At 56.8% G+C, this 17,944-nt stretch overlaps 1 protein-coding gene across 2 annotated transcripts in view; it reads right to left on the bottom strand.

The window, feature by feature from the left end:
• ATP2A3 (ATPase sarcoplasmic/endoplasmic reticulum Ca2+ transporting 3) overlaps nucleotides 1-8,670 on the bottom strand; it is a 92,207-nt gene extending 83,537 nt beyond the window's left edge. For both annotated transcript variants that reach the window (XM_043993072.1, XM_043993073.1), the window contains exon 1: nucleotides 8,345-8,670. In XM_043993072.1, coding sequence (XP_043849007.1) covers nucleotides 8,345-8,462 — 118 coding nt within the window. In that variant the 5' untranslated portion in view covers nucleotides 8,463-8,670. The remainder of the gene's footprint in view (nucleotides 1-8,344) is intronic.
• Between the last annotated feature and the right edge of the window lie 9,274 nt (nucleotides 8,671-17,944).

Genomic DNA, 17,944 nt, shown 5'->3' with positions numbered 1-17,944 from the left:
GTGGGGGCACTAATGGAGGGGCACCCTAGGATTTTGTGCATGTGTTTGTGAGAGAGAGTGCTCATTTAACAACAGAACAAGTCACTGGCAGGGATCAGCCAAGGAGAGTGGCTGTCCCAGGTGCTGGGCCCACCCCAGCAGGAACCAGGGCCTCCCTCCATGAATGACCAGCCTCTGATCCCTGCTCCAGCACTCCCAGTGTCAGAGAGGCAGCGGAGGCTCCTGCCAGATCCCATCGGGGCCCCTGACCCCCCCACCTGAAGCCACCAGAAAAGACCAAGGCTGGCTTGGACAGGTGGTGAGGGACTGGGCTGGCCAGGAGAGCAGAGGCAGGGAGCCCCCCCCCCCCTGCAGCTGTGCCCTCACCCTGGGGGCATCTGCATGCCCTGTGTGCTTACTGCCCATCACTGCCTGGCGTCACCCCACACCTTCCAGGGGGCAAAGACACACCCTCCCCAGCAGGATAAAGTTCACAGCAGGGAGTATGAGGGCTAGAGATGAGTCACAGAAAGGCTTGTCCAGGGTCACATGACCAATAGCCAATGGACTGGGCTTCTGGCTCCCAGGCCCACCTTCCCACCAGGCTGGCCCATCTCTGTAGGCTGCAGGCCCCTCCCCCAGTTCCAGGGGCTAGCCCAGAGCACCCAGGAACAGCAGAGATGAGAGCCTCACCCCAAGGGATCCATCAGGGTCCCCAAGGGATCACCTTCCCAACTCAGCTGGGAAACTTGGAAGCCAAGGGAAAAAAGCCTCTTCCCCAAAGGGGAGACTGGGGGAAGGAGGAGAGTGAAGTTTCCCATGGCACTCCATCTCCCACTGCCCAGCCTTTGCCCAGGCTGTCCCCCCTGCTTGCCACCCCGCCTGCTGCTAGAGGCCTCTGTTTCCCCAGCTGCCGACACTTCCCCTGAGAGATCATCGTGTACGTAAAGAGTCGACCCCTCTGCGGACTGAGGGCTCCGAGGCGAGGCCTGGCTTGGGCATCGAGCGCAGTGCCCAGCCCACACTGGGCACTTACTCTATGAAGACCTGTGTGCCAAGGGCCCTCCATGCTAACCTGGACCCTGCAGGTCACACCTGGCTCTGCCCGGTGACTGGCTCCCCAGCAGACATTTGCAGGTACCTAGTGTCTCCTACATAAACAGCCCCACCTTTGCTCTGAAGATCTGGAGGTCAAGGGGATTGCCAGCTCACTCCTGCTGTGGCTGCCAAGGAAGCTAAATAGATCTGGGGCTGCACTGAGATGGAAAAAGAGAGGCCCATTGTCCTCTGCTCCTATCACAGGACCATGGAGGCCCATGTGCACTTTCAGCTCCCATGCTTCAGGGAGCACATGGATGAGCTGGGGGGCAGCCAGGGTGGGGAAGGGCCCAGCACCCATGTCACCAGATATTGGACACTGACCTCTGGCTTAGGAGCCTAGCATGCTTCTGCCACGCTGCTGCTCTGAGTTCAAATCTCACCTCGGACCCATCCTGGCCATGTGACCCTAGGCAAGTCACTGAATACCTCAGTGGCTTGGCCGACCCTAAGACAAGGTTGTCAAGGAGGTGCCGCCCTGTACTGGTGGAGAGAGTTTCCTCCCCTGGACGTCCCCCATCCATGACATCACCAGTCTGGGGATGGTGAGGGGTCCAATGTAGCTAAAGTACACCTGACCCCAAGTGGGAAAAAGCCCCCAGACTTCAAGTCCAACCCATGTTGCACAAGTAATCATCTAGTTTGGACTTGGTGACTTCCAGAGATGGAGAGCTCATTACCTACTGAGGCAATCCCCCTTCCTTTGGGACAACTCTCCAGGAAGGTTTTCCTCATGCAAAGCTTAAACTGGCCTCCTGTAAGATCCCACCCTGGCTCCGGGTCTGTGTGTGCCACCCTCCATGCTTCTGTGATACCCATCACTATTCTGAATGTCTTGCCACCCCAGTCCACCCACCTCACCTTCACAGTCCTCCTCCTGCTCAGGGGGGTGGCATCTACCTGACCCCCTACCTCTTCTGAGGCCCACCTCATGCACCCATCGCTGGCCAAGTCAAGAAGATGCTGGACACCAGTGAGCTCCTTGGCCCTCTGGAGCTTAGCACAATGCTGAGCACGCAGTAGGTGCTTAATCAATGTTTATTGAATTGAATATATGAGCTTTAAAGGCTGAGGATGGAGAAGCTTTCATTCTGCAGGTACCTGCAGAGGGTCTCAGTGTATGTGACAAGTACCAGGCCAATGATGCTGAGCCCGAGGACCTCAGAGCCAAGCCTGGCTCTACCACATGGGCAGTCAGCAAGCATTTGTGTGCATCAGGCATGGAAACGAGACACACACACACACACACACACACACACACACACAGAGCAAAAACACCATCCCCACCATCAAGAAGTTCACTGTCTGAAGGAGGCGACAACATGCAAACCACCACATACATACAACTAAATAGGAAGTAATCTCCTTTTAAACAAACATTTACTGCACACCTACTATGTGCCAGGCACTAGGCTGAGTGCTTGACAAATATTCTCTCATTTGCTTCTCACAACCAAATGATATCCATTTTACAGCTGAGGCAACTGAGGCAGGAGTGAAGTGACTTGTCCAGGGCCACACAGGCAAAAAGTGTATGAAGCTGGATTTGAACTCAGTTCTTCCTGAAAAAGGGGAAGGGGCCCAGGAAGGTACTGAATGTTGGGTTCTCTCCCTCTTGGGGCTTCAGTTTTCCTGCCTGTAAGATGCAAGGGTGTCTTCTGGCTCATTAGTAGGATCTATGGGGCAGTGGGATCAAGGTGCAGAGAGCCATGAGGAGGAAGGCCGCCCCTCCCAGGAGTGCTGGCTCCCCTCCCACCTGGCCCCTGCCCATGTCCCAGCTCCATGGTAGGCCAGGCTTTCAGCACCTGCCAGTAGGCCTGGGCTCTGCCATTTGTGACCTTGGACAAGTCGCCGCACTTGTGGCCTCGATTTTCTTGTCTGGAGAAGAGGATGATCACCTGTTCAGTTGCCAGCCCTGTCCGAAGCGCTCTCAGACCCCAGACCGCGCTCCTAGCCCAGGGCCACACAGTTGGCCCCTCCCTGTTACTGTGAGAAGGCAACCTCCCTGTGGGCAGAGATGGGTCCACACGCACTCCCCAGCCTTTCCTAGAACGCGGCCCGGGCCACTTCAGAGAGGGATGGCAGGGCCCGCGAAAGCTTTTTGTCTCAGCATCTTTTCCGCGGTCCTCCCTAAGAGGCAGACCCACAGGCCCCGGGCCCCGGGCCCCGGCCGACCTGAGGGACTTTTCTGACGCTGTGTTTGCTTTGGGACCAGATCTAAAGCCAAGAAGCCCCACCCCCACCCCCCAGCCCCTGGCATGCTGGGCCCCGGGGGATGGGCCAGGGAAGACAAGAAGCCAGCAGGCCGATGAATCAGCCTCGAACAGATGAACTGAGGGCGGAGAAGGTGGGGCTCCAGCCTGGAGATGGGGGGGGTGGCAGGTGAGCCAGAGTCCCCCCCCCCCCCCGTGACCCAAGGGCGTGAGGACACAGCGGAGCTGGGTGGGGTGGCGAGGGTGGTCAGGCATTTCTTCAGCCCCTGAAGGCAGACAAGCCCGGCTCGCAGGCCCAGCCTGCCTCCTGCCTCCTGCCTCCTGCCTCCTGCCTCCTGCCTCCTGCCTCCTGCCTCCTGCCTCCTGGCTCAGCTCCCTCAAGAAGAGGAGGCCCACATCCTCCCTCCCATGTTTCCCCACCAAATGCCCAAAGAGCAGTCGGATGTCCAGGGCTGTCCATTGGACCTTGGTCAGGAGGTCCCCTGAAGCCAACAAGGGGGGAGTCAAGACCAGAGGCGACAGGCAGTGGGCCCCCCAACACAGAGGTACACGGGAAGTCTGGGTTGCCATGCCACTGCCCCGGACACATGGGTACTTTGGGCCCCCAAATAGGGGAGCTGGAGGGCACTGGCCTACCATGCTTCATTGGTGCAGGACCAGAGCCCTCTCTCCATCTCACTTTCTCTTTGCTCCTCACCTGTCCTCCGGCTCTTTCCCAGGGGCCCTTAGGGGCTAGGCCTCTGGCTGGTGGCTGGAACTGAACATTTCTGTGTCCCCTCACCTGCCAACCACAGTCAGTCCTCAGCTGGTACAACACACACACACACACACACACACACACACACACACAGAGGATCCCAGGTCTACAGCTGAGAGGGGCCTCAGAAAATGGATCCAATATTCCATTTTACAGAAAGGGAAATTGAGACCTCTGGGTCTGAGGTAACTTGTCCAAGGTCATTTGAGTAGGAAATAGCAGGGTCAGGATTTGAACCCAGGGCCTTTGACTCCACTTTCCCCTAATCCCCCAGCCCCACCTCTGCCTTCCATCCCTACACTGACCATACGCCAGCCTGCAGCCTCTGCCCACCAACAGAAGTCAGAAGCTGGGTGACCATCACTCCCCTCAAAGGTGGCATGCCCCTTCTGGTGGTGGTGAGCTTCTGTAGGCTAACCAAGCTGGGGAAGGACCACATTCCCCTGGGCCTGGCCTCTGGGATCCTGGACAGCCCAGCCCGGGGCAGGGGGCAGGGCTGAGGTCCAGGCCACACTGGGGCCCCAGTTGCCAAGACCTGGGGGAGAGAGGTAACAGCTGAGCAAGTCCCTCCCCCAGACAAGTGGAAGGGCAGCATCTCACCCGCCCACTGGCCCTCTGTTCTAGGCTGCACACACAGAGGACTGGGGGCGGTGAGGCTTGGACCCTACTCCAACTAGCCAAGACCAAGCCCCCAACAGGGAGTGAGGACACCGAGTACCCATTTAAGAACAATCATCCTCGGGAATGAGGCAAGAGGCCAAAGGCCCCCACAATCCCACTCCCTTAGGCCTGGGGCCTGGGGCCTGGCAGTGCCCCCTCACATCTACTGCTCCACACAAGCTGCCAGGACCTTGCCTCCCCCAGCACCTCTGGGCCTGAGGCCTGGCAGTGCCCCCTCACATCTACTGCTCCACACGAGCTGCCAGGACCCTGCCTCCCCCAGCACCTCTGCTCCCTCACATCTACTGCTCCACACAAGCTGCCAGGACCCTGCCTCCCCCAGCACCTCTGCTCCCTCACACCATCAAAGCCCTCCAGGGATCTCTGTGGCCAAAACCAAACCTCTGCCTCCGGGCTGGGGAGGCTCTACTGGCCAGGCCTCTGGAAACCCCGGTGCCCTGTGCCCTGAGGCCACTTAGAAGGGCACCTGGGCTCATGGGGAGGGGGCCAAGAACCAGTCAGTTCCCCCTCCCACACGTGCCACTCCACAGCAGCCCTGAATGCTGGCAGGGCCGGGCCCCCATTCGACAGATAAGGAAACCAAGACAGAGGGAGAACTTGTCAAGGCCTCGCACCCCTGTTTGAAGAACGGGGACCTCAGCTTCCCCAAGGCTCTGGACACCGGACAGAACCTGCCTCGCTAGTGCGGCCTCTCCAAGCCCCTCTGACAAGCTGGAAGGAGGCTGCAAGCTGGCCCATCACCGATCAGCTCACACCCTCAGCTCTTGGCCAGCCCGCCAAGGTGGGGTATTCAAACATCATATTTATCTCACCAGCTCCTCCCACAAGTCAACTAAATATAGGAACTCAAAAAAAAAGGCGATCTTCTGCCCCGGAAAGATAGTGTTTACACCAGTGACATCTTGAATAAACAAATAGAAGCCCCAAACCTACACTTGACAGCTGTGGAGAGCAGCCGCGACATACCGGGCTGCAGACGGGCCAACCCTGGCTGCAGTGAGGAAGAGACCTGCAGTGCTCTGGGCAGCCAGCCCGCACGAGGAGGTGGGCTCTGCTCCACAGCACTTGGCAGTAGGAGGAGGAATGATAAAGCTCCCAGCCCATGACGCACGGCAAGGTCGATGAGGCAGACAGGAAGCAAGCCTTCTTGTCCCCATTTGACAGAGAGGCAAACTGAGACTCCAAGAAAAGTGACAAGGTCAGGGTCCCACAGACAGAATGCTAGGCGAGGCTGCCGGGCCCCAGAAGCCTGGTGCTCACTCTCAAAGCCGGCTTCCTGCAGGCTGGGGGTGGAGACGTGTGGGATCCCCCAGGCAACCCAACCGTTGGAGTCCCTTCAGGGGACGAAGAGCTCAAGTCAATATGGGAAGGATTGGGGTACAGGGGAGGAAAGGAGCCAGAAGGGAATGATTCCCTCCACAAGGCCAGACTGGGAGCTGACCTTCCAAGGACAGGAGGATGAGGAGGGAGAAGGGCCCACCTCTAGATTTGGAGCAGGGCTGCCTGGGGCTCCAGGGAAGCAGCAGGTGGGAAACAGATAACGTGGAGCCTGGATTCCATTGGCCCTGACCTCCGTGAGGTCACAAGCCCACTGCCCAATAAAAGCCTCCCCAAGAACACCACTTTGGATCGTAAGCCTGCGGTGGGGTGGGGTGGGGTGGGGGCGACTTCTCCTGGCTTCTACCCAGACATGGCTGCCCCTGTAGGGGACCCGGATGAGGGGCCCTCGGACAGAGAGCAGGGTAGAAAAGATCTCTGCAGCCTCTCCCCCAGCCCCAGCGAGTCCGCCAACGTCTGGTGGGGACGGGGAAGAAGTGCTGGATTGGGGGGGGGGGGGAATGGGCTTCAATTCGTATCCCTGATGCCGGAGTTCCTCTGCAAGTCCTGGCGCACTCGCAAGGCCCCCTCGCTGGGTTGCTGGGAGCCTAAAGGAGACAGCAGATGTGCCCGCTCTGTGCACGGGAAGCAGCCATTGATTGACAGAGTGAGTGTGCGTGTCTGTGTGTGTGTGTGTCTCTGTGTGTGTGTGTGTGTGTGTGTGTGTGTCTGTGTGTCTGTGTCTGTGTCTGTGTCTGTGTCTGTGTCTGTGTCTGTGTCTGTGTGTGTGCATAGACCCTGGGGCCCAGCCGCTCAGGGCTTTTCCGCTGCCGGACTCAGGGGCCCTGGGAAGTCAGGCAGGGCCGCTCTCCCGGTCAGCCGAACTTTACAGATGAGGAAACTGAGGCTGGCCCTGAGCAAGGAAGCGATGTCAGGCAGTGGGAAGTCCCCTGAGCCGGGAGGACGGGAGGACGCGAGGCCCGGGTTCTAGGAGCAGCTCTAGCACGGATTTGTCCAGCGCCCCGGCATCTCGGGGATCTCCTTTCTACATTTGTTCAGGGAGGGAGTCGCTAGGTGACTTTCTAAGGTTCCTTCCGCCTCTAGATCGCCCAGTTAGACGGAAGCAGTAACTGCTCTGGGTCCTAGCGTCGGTCGCCGCCAAAGCCCACAGTGACAGCCGGGCTCATTCCCTGCCCTCCCTCCCCCTGTGCCAAGGCCAGAAAAGGGTCTCCCCAAGACGTCTAGGTCCTCAGGTGGCAGCAGGCTGCAGTCCTACGGGAAGCCCAGGAAAGAGACGGGCAAACACTGGAGCAGGGGAAGGGGGTGCTGGCTTCCAAGTCCAACGTTACCTAGGCTACCCATCCAGCTCTGGAGCAGCCGCCACTAGGGGGGAGAAGGCGGCCTCAGGCCAGAAGCAGCCTGGGAGGGAGGTCATCCAGGCCAAGCGCCTCAGTTAACCGAGGAAAAAACTGACTGAGGCCCGAGCTGAGCAGGGAGCTGGCCACGGTCCCCCAGCCGAGAAGAAGCCAAGTCAGCATTTGAACCCAAGCCCCCTAAGTCCAAACCCACTAGCACCATCGCAACCCCTAGCAAAAGCAGCCGGGGGTCTCACTACTGATTCCTGGCGCGCCTGGTCCCCGGACACCCACACGCCCTTCTCCGGGTACAGGAGCCTCGGGAACTGCTGCAGAAGCGCCTGGGGCCTCATTTCCGCCCCCCCCCCCCGCTTGGGTGTGGGGCCCCCGAAGGCGGGGGTGGCCACAGCCGAGAACCTGCCGCCGCCACAGCCCCAGCCGGGGCCCCGGGTTCTCATCCCGCCTGGCGCTGGGACCCTGGGCAAGTCCCTGCCCGTCTCCAGACTTCCTCAGTTTCCTCATCTGTGCAAAGTAGGATTTGGACACCACAGGCTGCCTCTTAAGGTTTTCCCCACACCCCAGTTCCGACTGTTCCATTGGTCTCAGAAGGCCAAGGGAGGGGGACCCCTGGGAGGAAAAGCTGCCCACTGCTAGGCGCGGGGCCCCTTCCCCAGCCGGCTGCTGTGCAAGCCGAGGGTAGGGGGCCAGAGATGCAGAGAACAGCCCCCCACGCCTTCCCTCCCAGCCCGGCGCTCGGCCCCTCCACCCAGGCGTCTGCGCTATGCTGTCGGTCGGGGGTTGGGGGACGAGGGGTGCAAGGAGCAGTCCCCCACGCCTCTCCACCCACCATGGCTCGCGGGCTCCTGCCTAGGCGTCTGCGCTGCGCCGCAGATCCGGGGTGGGGGGCCAGGGGTGCGGGGCGGCGCACTCGTGCACTCACTCACCATTGAGCCCGTACTTCTGGCGGCTACAGCGGACCTGCTCGGGGTTCAGCCCGCAGCTCTCCCGCACCGAGAAGCGCCGCAGCACCGCGGCGGCTGGCTGCAGGTGGGCGGCCTCCATGGTTCGCCAGGGGCGCACGCAGACTGGCAAGGCTGGCACGCAGGCTGGCACGACCCGGCCCGGGAGCCCGGCGAGGTACAGCCGCCCAGGAACTTGGCCCGCGGGCGGCCAGAGCCGAGGAGTCGACCTGGCTCGGGGTGGGGGGCTGAGCCGAGGATGGGGTGTGCGCCCGCCCCACTGAGCTCGAGGAGGCAAGGTTGGGGCGGGGGGGGGGGCGGTCCGGGGCTGAGCCGTGGACAGGGAGGGGAGAGGGAGAGGGACCCACTAAGGGGGAGGGGGACGACCCAGCCCGCCGGCCGGGACTAGTAGCACCTCCCTCTGCCCGCCCCCTCTATCCCAGGGGGACCGCCCCCAGACGAAGGGACCTACCCACAGCGCCTCCGCCCCGCTCCGGGGCCCCGCCTTGGCCTCCCATTGGTGGCCCTGGGCGCCTCATTTGCATTGAGTCCCCCCCCATGGGGAGCGGGGCAGTGCCCTCCCCCTTCCCCTCTGCCTCCCCCTCCAGCTGTCCCCCCTCCCCCAGGCCAGCTGCGCTTCCTACACCGCCCGCCCGCCTACTCGTGGGCAGCTTCCGCTCGGGCAACCCCGCTCCCTCTCCCTTCTGGGGCTGCTAGATGCTCCCCCCGCCCCCCGCCGCCCAGCCCCGCCCTCTAAGGCCGGCCTGAGGGCCCCCTTATATTTCAGGGTTTTTCTCGGGACGCCCCCGAGGGCCCCCCATTTTACAGATAGAAAGACAGAGGAAGCGCAGAGCCTAGATGGGACTTCAAGGTCACCCAGGGAAGAGCAGAGCAGCCTGTCCACTGGGACTCCAGCGCTGGGCTCCTTCCAGCTCACCTCGGCATTCCGTCTGGACAGAGCCCAGAATAACACCTCTCCCTCTCCCAAGCCTCCCAAGCCTCCCAAGCCTCAGTTTCCTCATCTGTAGAGTGGGCACGTCGCAATGCTGCCATGCTAAGACCCTCCGAGTCTGAGACCCGCCCTCAGAGCTCGGGGTCTGTTTCAACAACATTGGCCCCAGCCCGTCAGTGTCCTGGGGAGCTCCCGGCCCGAAGCCCGTTGGGAGGCCTCCTCAGGGAGGCCAGAAGGGCTGCAGGAAGGAGGGAGGGAAGGAGTGTGTCGGGGCAGCTTCAGGGTCCCTCCTCCAGCCCTGCTGCTGCAGCTGCTGCCTTGCCCCCAACGAGCTTACGATCTACTGGGAAGAAGGCATCCCAGAGACCCATGGCTCTGGCCCCCGAGAAGCAGAAAGGCCAAAGGAAGCCCCTCTAGGTCAGGCACTGCAAGGTGAGGGTAGGAGGGCACAGCCCAGAGAAGCCTTCAGGCCGAGGCGTCACCTAAGCAGTATCTCTGCAGGCAGAGATGGAAAGGGTGGGTGAGGAGGAGGACTCTGCCCAGGTGCATGCTTGGAGGTGAGAAAGGGCAGGACCAGGGCATCGAGCAGCGCCTCCTTCGGGGGCAGGAGCGACCTCCCTTCATCAGGAAAAGGAGGCGTGCTCGCCAGAGGATATCGAATGTCAGGGGAGATGTTGGTGACCAGGAGGAGGTGATGGAGCCAGGTCAGACCCAGACAGATGATTTGGGGAGGGAAGAGAAGAGACTTGGGCAGAGACCCCAGCTTGAGGTGATCGCCATGGTCCAGGGGAAGAAAGGTGAGGGGAGCCTGGGGAGAGGAGGCAGACTGCAGGGAGAGGCCCCATATAAAATGGAGAGAATTTGGCCCCTGCCTGGACCTGGGGGGAGGGGGGAGGGGGGAGAGGAAAGGGACAAGTGAAAGGTGGCGGCCTGCGGCCCTGGGTTCAAATCCCGGCTTTGCCATGAGCTGTGGGAGCATGGGCAGACTGCTTATGTCTCGGGACTTCCTCAAAGGAGGGGGATGGGCCCTGCAGTTCCTTTGGCACTGCTCCCATGTCTCCATTCAGTTCACTCCCCATTCCTTAGCCTGGCAAGTAGGAGATTGGGGGTGCTGGGGCAGGGGCCCCACTTTGGTTGGGTCAAGCTTGAGCAGTTAGGGGGAGGTGCCCTGCTGGTGCGGACACCATGGAAGTGGCGAGAGAGGGGACAGGCGATTAGGGCAGCAGGAGTGGCACCCACAGAGGCTGCGAGGGAGGTCTGAGGACGGAGAAGACTTCAGAGAGAGGGGAGATGGAGGTAGGCCCAGCGGAGAGGTTGGTGGAGCTGTCAGGCAGGCCGTGAGGAGTGCCGGGGGGGCATCTCCGAGAGGAATGAGCAGGAATGCCAAGGAGGAGCAAGGCAGCAGGTGCCCTTGAAGATGCCCCCATTAGCTCCAAGGTCTGCTGGCTCACCCAGGGGAAGGCTGTTTTCTGCATGCAGCAGCAGCTCCTTCTTGTTGCCGTCCTTCATCCCCCTCACGCAGGGCTGGGAGGCATCTCTGCCAGGCTGGTGCAGAGGGATTTTTGTGCCAAAGCAGACCGGCTGCCCGGATTGGGCCGAGTGCATCTCCCTTGGAAAGGAACAAGGCTGGCCTGAGGTGGCGTGCTGGCACACACCAGATTGCCATTTCTCCCGACCAGAGGGCTCGGGCATTGCTCTCTCCAGGACGTGCTTGTCCTGCATCAGGTCCGAAGCCTGGAGAGGGCACTGAGGAGGAGCTGGGCCACCGTCGGGGGAAGCAGGGTGGGCACACTTGCCCTGGGCCATCCCACGTGTATTAACCCAGGTTTAGGATTGCCAAGAGGCCTGTAGCATGAAAGGTCAGTGTAAAAGTGGGGGAAGGGGCTGATCCCAAGGCTTGGCCCAGGAGGGGGCTGCTGCAAGCAGTCAGTACCGCCTCCCTTGGGCTGAGCCCAGCCTGCCTCGGGTGTCCCAGAATTCCCAGAGGGGGCAGTTCTTTGACCACCTCAGCCCACCCCAAAGGATTCAGTGACAGGCTTTTCTGTAGGGTTGGGGACACAGGGCTCCTTCCAGGCTCCTCTGCAGACTCTGCTGAGGTCCTGCCCAGGCTCTCAGACCCCATGCCAAGAGCTCCCAAGCAGATTCCACTGAGCTGGGGAGCCTTGGGGCCCGCCAGACAGGACTTCTGCCCCTGTGAACCAGCCTGCCCTAGGTCAGGCTCTCACTGGGAGAGGACCCACTGAAGAGTAATTCACAATCTTCCTCAGCTCTTGGGCCCAGGGGGGCTGCAGAGGAGAAGAAACACAGGGACACCAGAGAAAAGAGGAACCATTCGCTGTTTGGAGCCCAGCAGGGGACAAGAGGGGATCAAGGAGAGGGGTGGCCCCTGGGTCCCTACCTCAACAAGCCCCCCTCCCCATAATAGCTATTCGAAACCTCTCCCTCCCCAAGCCTTCCACCCCGCCTCCCCGAGCCCTAGCTGAGGACCTCACCTCACACCTTACGGAGAACATCGAGAGAGCATTTCATTCTCTCCAAACCCCTGATAGCATCTCCCATCGTCCCTTCCCTCAGTGTCTGTTAATAAGGTGGCCCTTTCCGTGCCAAGGCTGGGTGTGCCCTCAGTCCTTGTCCTCTTCCCCATCTCTTCTCCCACCAGCTGCCACCTCAGTCATCCCCACCCTCTGATCTTCCATCTACACCTTCAAACATGCCCAAGTTCCCTAGATCCATTCCCAAACCTTCCCTAGGCCCCACCGTCCCCTCAGCTGCCATCCCACATCTCTCCTCTTTGTCAGACAGACTCCTCCGCAACTCTACCTCACTCTCCAAGGTTATCCATGATAGTGACATTGGCCTGAATCGTGGAGGAAGCTGTGTGCATAGGGAGACGGGCTGGCAAGAATAGAGGCATTGATTGGCCAAGGGAGGAAGGCTGGGTGAAGACTCAAGAGTAACACAAAGATGACGATCCTGGGAGGGTGGAAGGAGACTGGTGCCCTTGACAAGAATGCAGTTGTGGAATGATTGGGGGGCAGAGTGGGGGGATGAGTTCAGTTTGGGACAAAAGGAGTTCCAGGCATCTCTGTGAGATCCAGTTTGAAACATCCAATGTACAACTGGAGAAATAGGACCCAAGAGACTGAGGCTGGATAGCCAGATCTGGGAGTCATCAGTATAGAAATAAGGATGAGGGGACAGCTAGGTGGCACGGTGGATAAAGCACGGGCCCTGGTTTTGGGAGGACCTGAGTTCAAATCTGACCTCAGACACTTGACACTTGCTAGCTGTGTGACCTTAGGCAAGTCACTTAACCCTCATTGCCCTGCAAAAAACAAACAAAAAAACAAAGACTAGAAATAAGGATGAAACACATAGGAACTGAGTGAGTGTGTGTGTGTGTGTGTGTGTGTGTGTGTGTGTGTGTGTGTGAACGGGAGAGGGTTAAGGGAGGGTTGTGGGGAGGGAGAGGAGGAGGAGGGGCCAAGGACAGAACCTCAGAGAACACCCATGACTAGGAGGGCATGAGACGGATGATTGACTAGCAAAGAACAGTCAGAGACAGACGGTGAAGCAGGAGAGGGCAGCATCACAAAGACCCCAGACACTTCCAGCATGTCCAGGAGAAGGGCATCAGCGGCATCACATGCAGCAGGAAAGTCTGGAAGGGCAGGACTGAGAAAAGACCCTCAGCTCTGGCCATTAGCCAATCACTGGGAACTTGGGAAAGGGTGAGGAGTCTGGAAGTCAAACAAGGGGTCGAGGAAGAAGACAGCCAGTGGAGATGTTCTTTCAAAGAGTTTGGCTGATAAAGGGAAGAGAGACAGAGGCCCTTAGCTGCTGTAGCATCCACTGGGTTAGGGGCATGGGGCAGACCTGGGCACGTTTGAAGACAGTAGGAGAGGAAGTGGTTGACAGGGACAGGTTGAAAATGTGACAGAGCAGGGGGCAGGTAGGTGACGCAATGGATAAAGCACCAGCCCCGGATTCAGGAGGACCTGAGTTCAAATCCAGCCTCAGACACTTGACACTTAACTAGCTGTGTGACCCTGGGCAAGTCACTTAAACTTCGTTGCCCAGCCCCCCAAAAAAATGTGACAGAGGGAGGGGGTTCCAGAAGTTTCAGTCTCCTGGAGAAGAGGGGAAGGAATGGGATGATGGGTACTTATGGGGGTGGGGGTGGCTTGGCAAGGAAAAAAGCCACCTTCTTGCTAGAGACTCAGGAAAGGGGGAGAAAATGGAAGATGATATCAGGGCCCTAAAAGGGGGCTAGGGAAAGGCATGTGTGGGTGGTGGCTGACGGGAGTCATTCCGGGCAAAGAAAGAGAAGAACCAGAAGGGACTTTTTGAGAGCTGCTCGTTTGGACTCAGTGTGGGCCCTCATTTGACACTGGACAAAGTGAGACTGAGTGACGGTATCAGGACCCGCAGCAAGATGGTCTCAAAGCTGAGGGTGGGACTCAGGTCTCCTCACCCTCTGTCCCGAGTTGTTCCCACTACGCAGAGCCTGGCGGGAGCGGGCTTTTTCAGGGGTCCCTCTAGGGGATCACATGGATGACTGGAGCCCTGCCTGGGGATCCAGGAATGTGGGTCTATCTGTTTTGCCTCCCAGCCCTGGCTAAAGCAACATCTGTGTGGCAGCCACAGGCCACACCCCTTGTTGAGCAGTTACCAACAAACAGTGAACAGAAGCGAGTAACAGGGACCAAGAGCTTTTCCTGCCTCTGTGCCCGCCCACCCCAAGCCTGGTTGGTCACCCAGGACACCGTGGTTCCCCCTGGTCCATAGGCAGGGACTGACAACCCACAGAGTCAGGGGATCTCTTTCTATCTGGGCATCCGGCTTGCCCATGTCTACCTCCTTTCTTTTGGGCACATCACACCAAAACGAACCCAAACTTCTGCTGGCCCCTGTGCTGAGGGATGGGGTTTTATGTCATCGAAGAAGGAGTCCTCAGTCCAGGACACAAACCCAGATGGAGAGCAGGAAGTCTAACCCCAAGGGCACAGTGCCCTGTGGTTGGTGATGTGGGCTGTACACACAGTCTGGGTATCCAGACTCTGTCTCATCCATTGTCCTCTGATCAGAAATGAGGAAGAGGAGACCCTCCATCTTCCCACACTTTCCCTTTAAATGGGCTCGTGAGACTTTCCAGGACCTTTTCACATCCATCCTCCTTTTTGATCAATCAATCAACAAATATTTCTTAAATACCTACTATGTGCCAGGCACTGTGCTAGGCTCCCCATACAAAGACAATGAAACAAGCAATCCCTCCTGGCCAGGAACCTATATTCTAATTGGTAGAAGTTTAAAAGAGGAGTGAGCTGGGGGAAGGGGGGAGGAGGAAATAGTAAGTTCTTCTGGATTCATCCATCCAATGAGAGTACCTACTGTGTGCCAATCCAGGGAAGATGCCGCATGGAGATAAGTCAAAGACTTCTTCACTGGTGGAACTTGGAACTCACAGAGAACCTTTTCTGTGCTAATGGATCAAACCTTTCTGCCCCTGCTCAGCAAGAAAGAGGAGGGCATCCAGAGCCAAGGGAGGAGAGAGGCCAGCAAGGAGAGCTACTAACGGGATTCAAACTTCAGAGGGCCAGGAAGGGGAGGACGAAGAAAGTGTCTCTGGGCTTGGGGCATAAGGACCTTGGAGAGAGAAGTGTCCTTCTACCATCTGGTAGGGCTGGGAGTCAGCAGAGAGAGAAGTGGGGTGGAGGGAGGAAGGGAAAGAGAGAGAGGGAGGGTGGGAGACGGAGGGAAGGAGGGTGGGTGGGTGGCCCAAGGTAGTGACAGGGTCAAGGAAGGGGTTTTCATTTTAAAATTGGGGAGATTTATGGGTAGGGAGACATCAGCAATAAACAGAATACTTGGGAAAAGCCAAGGGAATTTTATTCTTGTGACTGCTACCAGCAAATATAGACAATGTAAATGACAAGGAATATTCTAAGTCAATCTGGGACCACGGATTTCGAATCAACCCCAGACAGAGGAAGTCAAAGGATTTCAAGTTCACTTAGCCTGGCAGAGCTCTGGTTGGCTTTCGTTGCTGGTACTCCACTAGGTGTGGTAAATTGAAGTTGAGGCTATGGGATAAAAGAGCTGTAAGCCTGACCTTGTCATCCTTCATTTCTTCATGCCAATTCTTTTACTTTTCTCTGATCACCTCTTTATTATACTCCCCACTGGAATTATTCCAAACTTTCTCTTCCCTTTAAAAAAAATATGTTTAAATAATCAACATTTTTATTTATAGTTTTGAGTTCCAAATTTTATCCCTCCTTCCTTCCCTCCACTCTCCCCTCCCTGAGGTGGTAAGCAACCAGATATAGGTTATACATGTGCAATTATGTAAAACATGACCATGTTAGTCATTTTGTACAAAGAAAACTTGAATAAAAGAAAAAGAATGAAAGAAAGTGGAACTCACCTGCTTCATTCAGTCTGTGCTCCATCAATATCAGTTCTTTCTTTGGAGGTGGATCATATGTTTTGCCAATAGTCCTTTGTGATTATCTTGGGTCGTTGTGTTGCTGAGAATAGTTAAGTTATTTACAGTTCTTCAGCCAACAATATGGCTGTCTCTGTGCACAATGTTCTCCTGGTTCTGCTCACTTCACTCTACATCAGTTCATACAAGCCTTTCCAGGTCTTTCTGAAGTCATCTTGTTCGTCATTTCTTAGAGCACAATAATATTCCATCATCATCATATACCACAGCTTGTTTAGCCATTCCCCAATGATGGGCATTCCCTTGGTTTCCAATTCTTAGCCACCACAAAAAGATCTGCTAGAAATATTTATGTACAAATAGGTCTTCTTCTCTTTTGGGGGATGTCTTTGGGATATAAACCTAGCAGTGGTATTGCTGGATCAAAGGGTATGCACAGTTCTATAGCCCTTTGGGCAGAGTTCCAAATTGCTCTCCAGAATGGTTGGATCAGTTCACAACTCTACCAACAATGGATTAGCATCCCAGCTTTCCCAATCCCCTCCAACATCCAACATTTTCCATTTTTGTTATATTTGCCACTGTGAGAGGTGTGAGGTGATGCCTCAGATAAACTTTCTCTTCTCAAACCATTGATATCAGAGGTATCAAATTCATGGGCAAGCCCTGAAGCCTGCAACACTCCAGTGCTGCTGAACCAGATCAAAAAGTAATTGGGGGCAGCTAGGTGGCACAGTGGATAAAGCACCGGCCCTGGACTCAGGGGGACCTGAGTTCAAATCCGGCCTCAGACACTTGACACTTACTAGCTGTGTGACCCTGGGCAAGTCACTTAACCCTCATTGCCCCCGCAAAAAAAAAAAAAAGTAATTGGGAAATGTTTAACAAAATAAATAAAACTATAATACAACATGGGTAATATTAACTTGTGATTTGAGTTTGACCCCACTGACCTACACTGCCTCCTCCCCATTGCTTCTCCACAGAGACCTCCTATTTCACCGGAAAAAAATGCCAAGTTTCCTCTCCTCCCTTCCAAACTTCAAATCCCTCAACATCCCCTCCCTCATGTTAGTCTCAGGGGATGAGACTTTTCCTTGTCAGCACCTAGCCAACTGCACTGACCTCTGATTTCATCCCCTCCCATTTTCTCCAAGAATTTAACCTTTTGATCTCTCTCTCTCTCTCTCTCTCTCTCTCTCTCTCTCTCTCTCTCTCTCTCTCTCTCTCTCTCTCTCTCTCTCTCCCTCTCTCTCTCTCTCTCTCTCTCTCTCTCTCTCTCTCTCTCTCTCTCTCTCTCTCTCTCTCTCTCTCTCTCTCTCTCTCTCTGTGCTTCTCTCTGCCTCTCTCTCTCTGTTTCTGTCTGTCTTTCTATCTCACTCTGTCTCTCTGTCTCTCTCTGTCTCTCTCTGTCTCCCTCTCTCTCTCTCTCTCTGTCTCTCTCTCTCTCTCTCTCTCTGTCTCTCTCTCTCTCTCTCTCTCTGTGCTTCTCTCTGCCTCTCTCTCTCTGTTTCTGTCTGTCTTTCTATCTCACTCTGTCTCTCTGTCTCTCTCTGTCTCTCTCTGTCTCTCTGTCTCTCTCTCTCTGCCTCTCTCTCTCTCTCTCTCTCTCTCTCTCTCTCTCTCTCTCTCTCTCTCCCTCTCTGTGCTTCTCTCTGCCTCTCTCTCTGTTTCTGTCTGTCTTTCTATCTCACTCTGTCTCTCTGTCTCTCTCTGTCTCTCTCTGCCTCTCTCTCTGTTTCTGTCTGTCTTTCTATCTCACTCTGTCTCTCTGTCTCTCTGTCTCTCTGTCTCTCTGTCTCTCTGTCTCTCTCTCTCTCTCTCTCTCTCTCTCTTTCCCTCTCTGTGCTTCTCTCTGCCTCTCTCTCTCTCTGTTTCTGTCTGTCTTTCTATCTCACTCTGTCTCTCTGTCTCTCTCTGTCTCTCTCTCCCTCTCTCCTCTAGCTTCCAGCCTTTCCTTATCTACTGGTTCCTGTCTCTTTCCCTGAAGCCTACAAACAAACATATTTGGGTCTCCCCCATTCTAGAAAAACTTCAGTTTACTTTTCAAATGATCTTCCTAAGCCTCTCTTCTCTACACTGTCTATAGAAAGCTATCTAAATTCCTTGTCTCACCTCCCACTCACTCTTGCTAAAGCCATTGGCCTTTTGTGAGACCTTGTCCTGCCTGACCTTTCTGAAG

This window comes from Dromiciops gliroides, chromosome 3 (genome assembly GCF_019393635.1).
Source record: "Dromiciops gliroides isolate mDroGli1 chromosome 3, mDroGli1.pri, whole genome shotgun sequence".
NCBI classification, from domain to species: domain Eukaryota; kingdom Metazoa; phylum Chordata; class Mammalia; order Microbiotheria; family Microbiotheriidae; genus Dromiciops; species Dromiciops gliroides.
This window is presented reverse-complemented; position numbering and strand designations above follow the sequence as displayed.